The sequence below is a fragment of the Protobothrops mucrosquamatus genome, unplaced genomic scaffold (assembly GCF_001527695.2).
Source record: "Protobothrops mucrosquamatus isolate PMUCROS unplaced genomic scaffold, P.Mucros_1.0 scaffold_48, whole genome shotgun sequence".
Classification (NCBI taxonomy): domain Eukaryota; kingdom Metazoa; phylum Chordata; class Lepidosauria; order Squamata; family Viperidae; genus Protobothrops; species Protobothrops mucrosquamatus.
In genome coordinates this window covers 19,521-32,591 of record NW_015386124.1, presented here as the reverse complement: position 1 = coordinate 32,591, position 13,071 = coordinate 19,521, and the positions used below count along the sequence as shown (strand labels likewise).

The window sequence follows — 13,071 nt, the reverse complement described above, 5'->3', positions numbered from 1 at the left end:
TTGCACAATGGATAAATTACAAAAAATTATCTGGCAAACAAAATAAATTATCCTAAATAAGATGGGAGGGGATCATTTCAACCCTGAGCTACAAATATTCTCCTTTATGAATATCCTAAATAAATTGATATTAATTGCAATGTTTGAGGTTCCCAGTGAGTAGGAGGAAAAAATTCATCAAGCACAGCTTTTTTTAATGTTTTACAAAATAAAAGGTTTTACTTTCCAGGGACATTTTTATTGTACATATTTAGACTTTATATCTTCAGGAAAAGTTAAACTGAACTTGCCCAAACTAAGGTGAAATAGAATTTCATTTATTTAAAAATGAGAATTATACACGCAAGAACCAATAAATATTTGTATAAAGAATTTTTAATGCAGGGTGTTTGATTGTTTTTAGCATTCTGAATTCTTTTAACAGTGATAATACATTTTGGTTTTCTAAGGATTCTTTTTTTTCAGAAATAGAAAAGTATGTGCAGATTTGTATTTTAAAAGACTGATCAAAAAATAATCTTGTTCCTTTTCTGTTTAAATTTTGCAGCTGGTTATGCAATGCAATGCAAAATATATAGAATGCTTTAGTGCCCAAAAAGATTGCAACAAAGAGAAGAACAGAAACTCATCAGTAGTGCCATGTAAGATCTCATCTTTGAATTTGATTCTTGCCCTGCATAAATTCATTCCACTAACATTTAAAGTATATTTGCATTAAGTGGGACAGGGAATGGATTCAATTGCTTTATATTCCAGAGTCAAGGTTGACAAACCTGCATACAGACCAAACACCAATACTTGAATTTGAGATGCCTGATTAAAAGTTGGCTTGTGCCAAATACTTTTGTCTTTAAACCAAAATATAATAGTTCTGGAATGCTTATATTATAGCATATAATTCAGTTACACTGGTCCTTGCATAAAGTAAAGAACTGCTAATGATGTTCATAAATTGTAAATGCATTCTAGTAAATAGGTGCAGTCTTCCAGGGTTGGTCTACATACAATTTCCTGAAAACTGTTTCCAGGGCAAAAAAGTTCAGTTGAACATGGACAGGGCACCCCTAACAAGTGGTGTTTTTTTTTTTTGAGGTACAGTGAAAAAGATGGGGTTGTTTGTGCTGATGATAACACTGTGTGTGTAGTCTATGAGGCAGGAAACAGAGAGTCTGGAATTTTTTTTTATTGATTCCAAAGCCTGAAAGAGTTTGAAAATCCCTGTTCTCAGTAAGGTTCATGGAGTTAGTTAGTTTTCATTGGGTGGTTCTGCCAATAGAACACAGCACAAGCAACATTTTATTTCAGAAATTAAGTTTTCATGTGAATTTTGTATCAATTTAATCTATGTTATTTTATCATCTAAATGAGATCCTGGGAAAACTGTATTTTGTTAAAATAATCCTACCATGATGATTAAGATCTATTTGACACATAATTTATTTGTTTAATGCTGCAGCTGAGCGAGCAAGGGTAGGACTAGCACCATTACCTGGCATGAAGGGAACTGATTACATTAATGCCTCGTACATTATGGTAAGATAATAATCATTTATGTTTAAGTAAATCCAGAGAAAAAATCCAAATATTAAATTCTTCTGTCTCTATAGATTGTTCTGTCTTGTACTCCAGTAAAAATTATGTTTCCTTTGCTTAATAACAGAACTGGATTGAGCACTATAGATTCTGCATACAATTTTAAAAAAATAGTTTGCATAAATTAAAATTTAAGGCACAGTCTGTCCCACCCCCCCTTGGAAAGAAGGGGCTGAACAGTAATTAAAAACTTATGTTCACTCTATAGGAGGAATTGGTTGTATGCTCAAGAACAATAAACTATGCCAGGTATCTAGACTAATATGTTCACTAATAGTGTATTTTGCATTATTGCTCATCATGTGTCTGTTGCTTTTTAAGCTGCTTAGAATTGTTAAATTGAAGCAGCATTGAAAACCAAGTGATACATAAGCAATGAATTCTACTGCAGGGATCTAAATGACATTAAGTCAAAAAGTGATTTGCTCATATTATTTGAAAACAATAGTTTACTTATTTCTATAAAGTACAGTTGGTCGTGTTAGTATGTATTCTGAAAAAACAAAACAAAAAACACAACTAAGATAGTATATAATGTTCTTCAGTATTGTTATTTGGATAAATTAACCAGTAAGTTGTCATTAAAATTTAGCAATTTAATTATTTTTTTCTTCACCCAAGGCCTTTAAGGTTTCCAAACTATTCCATTTATGAAAAATTGCTGTTTCTTTTAAAGGGCTACTATCGGAGCAATGAGTTCATCATAACACAGCATCCCCTGCCACATACAACTAAAGACTTCTGGAGAATGATTTGGGATCACAATGCACAGATCATTGTCATGCTTCCAGATAACCAGAGTTTAGTAAGTTATTTCATTTCATATACTGCATATTCCTATGGTAGCACAATAAGAAACAACCAGATTATTTACCTGCTTCTCCTTTATTTCAATGAAAATTATAGCCAGAAAATACAATTTTGTTATCCAGGTTATGCAAAGAAGTTTGGGAACACCAGGGGGGGGGGGAATAGCCGAGGACAGGAAAATTTGTACATCTGCCAGCAACAATATAGAAAAAAGAGCCCTACATATCAAGCAATAAAAAAGATTATTTACTAACGTTTTAGGTGAAAATAATTGTTTTAAAAAATCTTAAATTTTTGAATCAACACCTAAATGACTTTATAGGTAGAAAATAAATAAAATAATCTTTGTATTTATAGCAATGCCCGCAGCATGGCACAATGGAACAATACATAATTATATAACTGTTATTACTGGGAAAATTTTATCTGTTTAAATGCGGATCATATCAGTGTTGTAAAATAAGCATCTCCCCATGAAACCAAATAAAGGCTAAGGTTTGCTGTGATGAAGAACAAAGTATACTGGCAGTATGCTCTTTTTTTTTTTTTCCTAAGAGAAGAATTTTGCATAAAATTAGTTTGAGATCTTGCCTATTTAAATGAAGTTTTGACCTGGTGAATTCTGCCTGTTTAAAGATTAAAGAAATATATTCCAGTGTTTTCCGTTTGATTCAATTGTCTTCAGGCAGAAGATGAGTTTGTCTACTGGCCAAGTCGGGAAGAATCCATGAACTGCGAGGCATTTACCGTCACCCTTATCAGCAAGGACCGGCTGTGCCTCCCTAATGAAGAACAGATCATCATCCATGACTTTATCCTTGAGGCTACTCAGGTATATAAAATATCTTCCAGAGGTGAATCTGAAGTCTGCTTGCCATTCAAACTCCTGCTGATGTTGGTTAATATTTGAGTTGAATGATTTGCAGTGGGATATGGACAATGTCTGTCTTTGGTCTTCATATCATTTCCTTCCTTCTCAGAGATTGTTTCTAGAGCATCCCAATTTTGCTTGCAGAATACCATTTCCGTAGAAAGCTATAATACTTAAGCTTTTACAGAACTAAGCATGGAATGACTGCTCAAACAAAAACACAGCAGGTTTGAGGTCCCAAATTTTTAAAAAAAAAAAAAAACCAAAAGCAGTTTTTAAAGCTCATTATTTTCCTTTAGAAATTTTATGACGTATACTCACTAGCTGTTCTCCCAGATCCTGTTGAGAGCAACTTATTCAGGCTGTAATTCGTCCTACATGGAATTGACATAGAGCAGTGGTTCTCAACCTTTTTAATGCCATGTCCCCCAACCGGTCGTAAGTCGAGGACTAAACCGGTCGTAAGTCGAGGACTAAACCGGTCGTAAGTCGAGGACTACCCAACCGGTCGTAAGTCGAGGACTTTCCCTGCCCGGGAGTGCCGTGCATGCGTGGTTCCGCCCCCTGTGCCGGCCGAGGCGTAGCTGGCAAGCGGCAGAGACGGAGCAGGCAGACCGCCAGCTGGCCCAGCTCAAGGGAGGTAAGGCACCCGCCGGAAAAGGGGAAAAAAAATGACGGACAGCCTTGCTTGGCGACCCCCATGAAATGGTCGATTGACCCCAAATGGGGTCGTGACCCATAGGTTGAGAACCGCTGACATAGAGTAACAGTCAGGTTTGGTTCAAAGGTGTAATATTCCTCCTTAGTAAATTTAGATTTACTAAAATGTTTTCCACATTCCACATGCAATTTTGGGATATATGCTACAGTGAAGAAATTACTACTAATTATTAGCCATTCAGTCATCTCAAATCACAAATGGGGGACATTTATGTAATGTTTTCTATACAAGAAACTAAGCTCGTATTGAAACGTGAAGTTTCAGAAAAGCTAAGCTGTTGTTCCAAAAATATTTAATATGTTTTGTTATGCTCTGCAGCAAAGTGCCAGGATGTCCTATACGTATGGATCTTTGGCTGAGTGATTATCTGACATTTGGACTGATGTATAATCACGTGCCACTTCTATGTCATTTTTTTTATTTTTAATGGTATTCCCTGAGCTTGTTTTTTTCTTGCAGACGTTTCATTACCCAAACTAGGTAACATCATCAGTGCGGTTATCTAGTTTGAACAATGAAACATCTGCAAGAAAACAGCCAAGCTCGGAGAGCACCAATGACCCCTCGTTTCCACCTTGAGCTACAAATATTCTCCTTTATTTTATTTTTAAATAATTGAAACATAACATTGTTCCTCATTTTGTTAGTTGATAGTAAGATTTGCCTTGGGTGTTTCTTACCATGGTGTAATGAATAATTGCATCTGGATTTTCACACGTAATAAATATGCAGTATGTTATCTAACCATCCTAATTGTTTAGGCATTATATTTGGACTCAGCATACAGTAGATTTTATGACATGCAACATCCATAAGAGAAGTTTATTGATGCAGAAACGTCACCTGAATTTTAGAAAACAGGGTATGGAGCAACCTCAGAGATATCACTATTGCATCTGGAGTGGGCTCCCCAAAATTGAGCAAAGAGAGGTCATACCAACCGTTAGGTGCTACTAAGAATCACCTTTTTCTTTCTAGTAATATTGGGGAAGACACTCTTTAGAATCATAAATGAATTCATTTCTGATTTCTTGGGAGAGATAAATAATTCTTCCTCTATCAAAGGATTACTGTTAAGTAATGTGGTTGTAAAGGATCCAGGGGATTCCTATGGGAGAAGTTATCTTCTGTGCTCCCCTACTTAAGACAGGGTACTCAAAGTATATGTTCTCCATTGATTCTCATTGATTCACTACCTTACTGGAGTTTTAAACCCCAGTATTATTACTAAGGCTTATCTGGGTTCTTTCCTTTCCTTCCTTCTTTTCCCCCCTCTGGGTAGTATAATAATAATAATAATAATAATAATAATAATAATAATAATAATAATAATAATAATAATAATAATAATAATAATAATAATAATAATAATAATAATAACAACAATAACAACAACAACAACAACAACAACAATAATAATAATAATAAAAAATTGGAAGGGAACTTGGAGGTCATCGAGTCCAACCCCCTGCTCAGGCAGGAAACCCTACACCAGTGGTGGCGAACCTATGGCACGGGTGCCAGAGGCGGCACTCAGAGCCCTCTCTGTGGGCACGCGCGCCGTCGCCCCAGTCCTAGGCCTTCAGCTGGGTTTTATAAAACCTTTTCGCTTTAGGCCTCCGCCGCCATGTACAAAAAAAAAAGGTTCAGTCAATCAGTCAATTTCAACTTCTCGCGGGAAAAAAAAGATCTTGCAAAGTTGGAATTGATTGATTGAACTTTTTAGTCCCAGTCTGCTGTTCCCACCGCAGCCACGCCCACCCAATGGGCCACACCCACCCAATGGGCCACACCCACCCAGCACCCGACGATGCATAAGTGGGTTTTGGGTTGCAGTTTGGGCACTCAGTCTCTAAAAGGTTCGCCATCACTGCCCTACACCATTTCGGACAAATGGCTGTCCAGTCTCTTCTTAAAAACTTCTAGTGTTGGAGCATTCACCACTTCTGGAGGCAGGTTGTTCCACTGATTAATTGTTCTAACTGTCAGGAAGTTTCTCCTTAGTTCTAGGTTGCTTCTCTCCTTGCTTAGTTTCCATCCGTTGCTTCTTGTCCTGCCTTCAGGTGCTTTGGAGAATAGCTTGACTCCCTCTTCTTTGTGGCAGCCCCTGAGATATTGGAATACTGCTATCATGTCCCCCCTCGTCCTTCTCTTCATTAAACTAGACATACCCAATTCCAGCAGCCGTTCCTTATATGTTTTAGCCTCCAGTCCCCTAATCATCTTTGTTGCTCTTCTCTGCACTCTTTCTAGAGTCTCAGCATCTTTTTTACATCGTGGTGATATTGAAAGTGGGGAGGGAGAGACTGAACCAGGGGAAATAAGGCTGGTCTGTAGCAGAAGGAATCACTAATTGGTTGTCATCTTAGCATCTCCTTCAAAAAAAAATTATTGAAAAATGTATACACTGTAGGGGCTAAAGATATAAATTTTAGTTATTTCAAATCTAGAAATGGAATTAAAATGGTCAATAGCTGGGCTGATTTTTATTTCAGGATGATTATGTTTTGGAAGTTCGCCACTTTCAGTGCCCCAAATGGCCAAATCCAGACGCCCCAATCAGCAGTACCTTTGAACTTATCAATATAATCAAGGAAGAGGCCTTAACAAGAGATGGCCCAACCATCATTCATGATGAGTATGTATATTCACTAAAATAATTTTTTATAAAGATTGGAAAAGGTATAAGAAATGTAAAATTTTGTGAACATTCATCTAGGAGGGAGGTAAAAGGTATTATTGACTCCTCTAGGAATATTACAATTGTATTTAAAGTTTCATAAATACTTTTTTCTGCTGTATCCAATTTTATATTGAAAGGTGTTAATACGAATAGAGAAGAAGGGTTTTTAAATGTTGTTATTGTACATTACAAAGGTATAATATTAAATAGATATTTTTGCCTACTTGTATTACCCCATGGCTAGTTTTAATGTTCATCTGGTTTGTAGTCATTTTGCTGAACTTGCCATGTTAAAAATTGTTTCAAAATTAATCTAATTATTGATTTGAGCAGGCAAAAAAAATGAAGCTTGCTTTTAACACTGCAAGATTATCTCTTTGGTAAATCCATCCTAGTATTTGTTATGTTCGCTGAATTTTATTTTCATGTTTTAAGGTATAAATTCAGCTTTTAATTGCATTCTGAGGAAATGTAGCAGAAAATATATTTTTCCATATGTGCACCCATCCTCATCTTCCCTTGTTTTATTCCTCCGAGAATAAATGCTTGACAAAAACTCAGGGGGAAATTCAAGAGAAATTAAAGCCGGCATAGAGACATACAAGATTCCCCTGGATCTCTTATAGGGAATAAAATTATTCTTTGGGTTTTCAGGTATGGAGCAGTGGCAGCTGGAACATTATGTGCTCTGACTACCCTGTCTCAGCAACTGGAAAATGAAAATGCTGTTGATGTTTTCCAGGTGGCAAAAATGATCAATCTGATGAGGCCTGGAGTATTTACAGACATTGTAAGTTTGGAACTGGGAAAGATAGTGGTGGTTTTACAAAGAAAAAACAAAAACAAAAAAGAAAAACAATTGAAATCCTTGCATAGGTTTTGTGCCCAGTCCTAAGTTCTTGTTCGTTTCCACTTGTTCTTTTCTGTCTTGTAGAATAAGATCATTGGATTCTATCCTAAGAGCCGTTCTTCAGCAATATGCATAACTTTTAGGGACACTGTAGGGTGAACATGCCCTCTCTTTCATATTATCCTGCAGAGGCTTTTTATTGGAGACTTCCTGCGTGCAAGCAAGCAGTCTTATTCGATGGCCAGACAAGATCATTTATACGTGCCCTCATTAACGACTGAAAGTGAATGGGAACACATTGAAGAAAATTGTGATGCTTTCTTTTGGGGAGGGGTTACAATATAGTTTTACAGAAATTATTTTTAAAAAATGAAAGATGAACTGTTGCACCATTTTGGAAAGTGAAAGTTACGCCATAATGTAAAGCTTGCTCAGTTGTGTGAAGAGTTAAAAAAAGAAAAAGGAAAAAAAAAATCTCTTTGGACTCCAACTGGAATCTTAACAGGCAAAACTGAATCACTCTGGAAAATCCAATCTGGACATAAAATAGAACGTAGCAGCATGGACAGTTCTACTGACCCCTCGGCTGGCACATGTTACACAAACTGCATTTGGTTGCCTGTTTGTTTCTGGCTCCAATTTAGTTGATTATAGGTAGCCCTCGACTTTCAACAGTTCATTTAGTGACAGTTTGAAGTTACAACAGCACTAGAAAAAAAGTCACCTATGACCATTTTTCATACTTAAAACCATTGCAGCATCCTGATGGTCACATGATCAAAATTCAGACGCTTAGCAACTGACTCATATTTGTGACGGTTGCAGTGTCCCGTAGTCATGTGATCCCCTTATGACAAGCAAAGTCAATGGAGAAGCCAGATTCACTTAACAACCACGTTACTAACTTAACAACTACAGTGATTCACTTAACAACTGTGGCAAAAAAGGTCGTAAAACGGGTGAAATTCACTTGAGAACTGTTTCATTTAGCGTCAGAAATTTTGGGTCCAGTTGTGGTTGTAAGTCGAGGACTACCTGTATCTTTAAAGACCTTTACGGGAAAGGCACAAGGTATCTGAGCAGCCATCTCATCCTGACAGGAGTAGCCCACTTCACTCATTCCAGTGGGAGAGGCCTATTTTGGATCCCATCTGCCAAGGTTGGTTGGTGAGGTCTAGGAGAATTTTCAGAGAACCCTCTGGAATATTCTCCTGTTGGAAGAGAGGTCTGCCCCCATATTCCTGGCCTTCCAGAAGAGCCTGAAAACTTTGTTCGGCCACTTGGCCTGGAGCCCCAATGGGGCATGTACATTGGAGGTAGCTGACAGGGTAGAAGAGATCCCCCCTCCCCCAAGTTGTCCATTGTCTTGGATTTTAGCTTTCCTATTTAATTCTTCCAATTTTAACTGCCTTGTATTACCTTTTTTATTATATTATAATCCAGAGTTGCTGTGTCAATAAGATGGGTGGCATAAAGATGTAATAAATAAATAAAACATTCTGCTTGCTTAAATCTTAGATCAGTGGTTCTCAGCCTGTGGGTCGGGACCCCATTTGGGGTCGATCGACCATTTCATGGGGGTCGCCAAGCAAGGCTGTCCGCCATTTTTTTTGTCCACCATTTTTTTTGTCCGCCATTTTTTTCCCCCTTTTCCGGCGGGTGCCTTACCTCCCTTGGGCTGGGCCAGCTGGTGGTCGGCCTGCTCCATCTCTGCCAGCTACGCCTCGGCTGGCGCAGGGGGCGGACCCACGCATGCACGGCACTCCCGGGCAGGGAAAGTCCTCGACTTACGACCGGTTGGGTAGTCCTCGACTTACGACCGGTTTAGTCCTCGACTTACGACCGGTTTAGTCCTCGACTTACGACCGGTTTAGTCCTCGACTTACGACCGGTTGGGGTCGCAGCATTAAAAAGGTTGAGAACCACTGTCTTAGGTACTTTAACGCCTTTTGATCCTTTTGTTCCAGGAGCAGTACCAATTCCTTTACAAAGCAATGCTAAGCCTGATCAGCACTAAAGAAAATGGAAATGGCGCCATGGCAATGGACAAAAATGGTGTTGTTATGGCCAGTGAAGAATCAGATCCTGCAGAAAGTATGGAATCTCTTGTCTAAAAGGAATACTTAAAGGCACTTAATTTGTGGAATTTCTGAAGACTGAACTTTTTGAGGCCTTTTTTGCCAGACTCTAGGTTATACAATAACCCAATTACTTTTTTACACTGATAAAAAGTTTTGATATTTATTTTTGCCATTTTACGTCTTAATGGTATCCTACTGAGCATTTGCACCTCTGTTTATTTCACACAGTGAAACACAATTTTATCTAGTTTGCACTATATGATCAGTGTTAACTGCCTATAGAGATATAATACAAAATAAAACAAATCTTGATGACATTCCATGACAACAGACACACTACTTATTAGTTGAAATATCATGATGTTTAATTAATTCTCATAAGCCTTGGCTTTACAATCTTGGATGCGAGGCCAGAGAAATAGTTTTGATTTACATAAAAAAAATGCTGTATCCTTGACCTATTCCAATATTCATTGTTTAATTTGCGTACTGTTATAGTTCTTTTGTTTTCCAGTAACATGGATGAGTAGTGTTCTTCATTTTCTCTCGCAAACTAGTGATCGCTAGATAAATTTTGGAAAGCTGTTGAAATTCAGTTGAACAGCTGCTCTGCATTGTCTGGAATTCCTCTTTTGACTTTACAAAGTTCAGAAGTGTTTTCTATGAAACACATAAAATTATATTCCCAAAATGCAAAGCAACTCAGACTTGTGATTCAATTTCAGATCTCGAATTTATACTTCCATTAATTCCCAGGTATTTTTAATTGCATTCTCATTTCAAGAAAATATTTTGATCATATTTCCACTACGGATAATTTAATTACAGTGCAACAATGTTCAATCAGGTCATTTTATTCCAAAAGTATTTAGCAATATTTCCAATTCATACACTATTCACATTTACATGTATAGTTCCTTAAGTTTCTGGAACAGAACCTCTGTCTTTACAGTATGTTATATGATGGAGAAAAGAATTTCTTAATTTGATAGCTGTTAGATGCCGTTTTTACAGGTGTGTAATTTTCATACTCTAGTGCTAAAACGTACTGATCCATATTACTGGTGAAGCGATCTAATAAAAAAAACTACCTATAAAATTACATTCTTCCTCTTTTTTTAACACAGTTAATTAGTATGTACTTCCCAATTTCATAATTTCATTTTTCGATACTATACATATTATTCTACAAAATAATCCTATGTCTACTCAAAAGTAAATTACACTGAATCAATGTATATAGGATTCCAACCTTAATGTTTCGCTCCCTTAAAAAAACCTCTACTCATTATTTTTAATATTTAATTTTTTATTCCAAATTACTTTAAAAAGTTGCGCTTTCCAAACCATTTGTGAAGTTCAGTTGAATATATGGTCCCCATACAAGGCTTTTATGAGACAAATTCATGGAGAATCAATGGCTACTCAGTATGAAGGCTATATATTATCTCCAGTATCAGAGGCAATAGGCTTCTCGGTTTCAATTACTGGGGGAAATGATGGGGACAATACTATTTTTGCTTATATTCTGCTTCCAGATGTGACATTGGTACTGGTGGAAGAATAGCCTTTGATCTTTATCAGTACTGTTTTCCTATGTTTTTACATTGTACAAATGAGAATTGAACTAGCTTCTAGTGAAATACAATCTTTTTATATAAGCTGAAGATGTAGAGTAACTCAGTAGAGATGACAGCATTAGTTTAAATAGCTAAAGAAATCCTCCTTTGCACTTTTGATAGTTACTCCTGAGAGTTTCTCAAACATCAGAGAACAGACAAGTAGATGTTTTCAGGAAAGCCATTAGATTCCACCCAATGGCTTTCTGGACTAGCTCAATCAAAAAACAGTTTGCATGTTCTCTGAATGAGTGGAGTTTATTTATCTCTGTTTCCAATTCAAACTAGATAAAATAATGTGCTAGCATATGAAAGTAACAAGGTATGAAATGGTGGATTGTAACAAACCAAAGTGAAGTCGCCTCATCTAAATGTTTTCTCTTGAGCTGTCAATGCAGGAGTGGCTGCACTTCCATAGAAAAGGAGTCCAGAATTAGTCAAAACAAAAAATTACTATAATTAGTAAAAGTAGATTAAAAACTGGACTCTACAGAACTGGGCAGAAATGGGTTGTCAGATATTCTTCCATTTAAGGCAAATGTTCCTAGCCTATAGAAGGAATCACAGAATCAGTTATAACTTAGCATTTTCCTAGGTATTTGGCTGGCATTTAGTTATTATTTCCCCTATTGTATGAATTCCAATTCTAAAATGGTATATTCCAAACATAAGTTTATTAACTCAGTAAGAACAAGATCATTGCATATCCTATACCTTCATTTCTTCCTTAAAAAAACATACTTTGAATAGCTCCTCTAAAGCATACTGAAAATTCTGTAATTTTCATCTTCCAGAACATAGTCAGTCCATTTTTAATTGCATTAAAGAGCTCCAACCACTGCTATAAAAATTATAACATAGGATCTATTATGCAGGCCTTGTTCTTCTAGTTATTGCAATATAAGGTGGCATATCAATACATATTTGCAGAATAAAACTACTACTTTGAAAAATGTTAGTTAACGTAAATATAATTAGAATATTAACTATTTATTAAAAATAAAATGCACATTCTTAGCAGATATAAATGCCCATCACTCATTGATAAAATAGAGTTTTGCGACTTTATATCCATTGAAAGCAGACTTAATCCCCTTTTTAAGGATTCTAATAATGAACAAGTCAGTTTTACGTCAATTATCGCCATTTTTTAAATGTTTCACAACTAAATCTCAAGGAACTGGATGACCTTAATTCTTAATTAAGTTGTTGCTACTGTCATAGATATACACACACATGCATACACAGTAGTATTCTCAAATCTAAATACTATATGTATAAAAACAAAACTATTTCCTAAAATATCTTGTCCTTAAATGTATTTTTAAAATGGGAAGATTTAATAAAACAGGGAAAATATCCAGCAAAGTGAGAGCTACACTAACATTATGGCATATAATTGCAATCATAAAAATAAGTGACATGTGTTGCTGTCCATTTAAATTTGCTATTCAAATTATTAATGTGGGGTTAAAGAAAATGCCCAAAATTTGCTAAATTCCACTGTGAACCTTTCTTTGATACTGAGGTAAATGAATTACAAGAACCATACACAAATCACAGTAAAAGCCTTTTGATGGCTCCAATCTTTTCAACTAAGAAGCCACACACAGTCTCAGTTGATCTACTGCATTTTCACAAATTGTACTTCATCCTAATACTTTTATATGCCATTATGCCATTTTATACCGCAGCCCTCCTATCTTTTTGTAAGGGCCTAAAGACGTGGCTGTGCCGGTCAGCTTGGGGCCCCAGTGAGGGATCAGCGCAATGGAGGTGGTTGATTGAGTAATAACAGATCCTCCCTCCCTCCTACTTCACTCCTGCCCTCCTCATGTGTTTT

At 36.5% G+C, this 13,071-nt stretch overlaps 1 protein-coding gene across 1 annotated transcript in view; it reads left to right on the top strand.

The window, feature by feature from the left end:
• PTPRG (protein tyrosine phosphatase receptor type G) overlaps positions 1–10,684 on the top strand; it is a 100,485-nt gene extending 89,801 nt beyond the window's left edge. Inside the window, exons 12-18 of the mRNA XM_015811219.1 lie at positions 548–641; positions 1,457–1,533; positions 2,270–2,398; positions 3,089–3,235; positions 6,491–6,633; positions 7,333–7,468; positions 9,496–10,684. Of these exons, the coding sequence (XP_015666705.1) occupies positions 548–641; positions 1,457–1,533; positions 2,270–2,398; positions 3,089–3,235; positions 6,491–6,633; positions 7,333–7,468; positions 9,496–9,642 (873 nt within the window). The 3' untranslated portion in view covers positions 9,643–10,684. The remainder of the gene's footprint in view (positions 1–547; positions 642–1,456; positions 1,534–2,269; positions 2,399–3,088; positions 3,236–6,490; positions 6,634–7,332; positions 7,469–9,495) is intronic.
• The last annotated feature ends 2,387 nt before the right edge of the window (positions 10,685–13,071 follow it).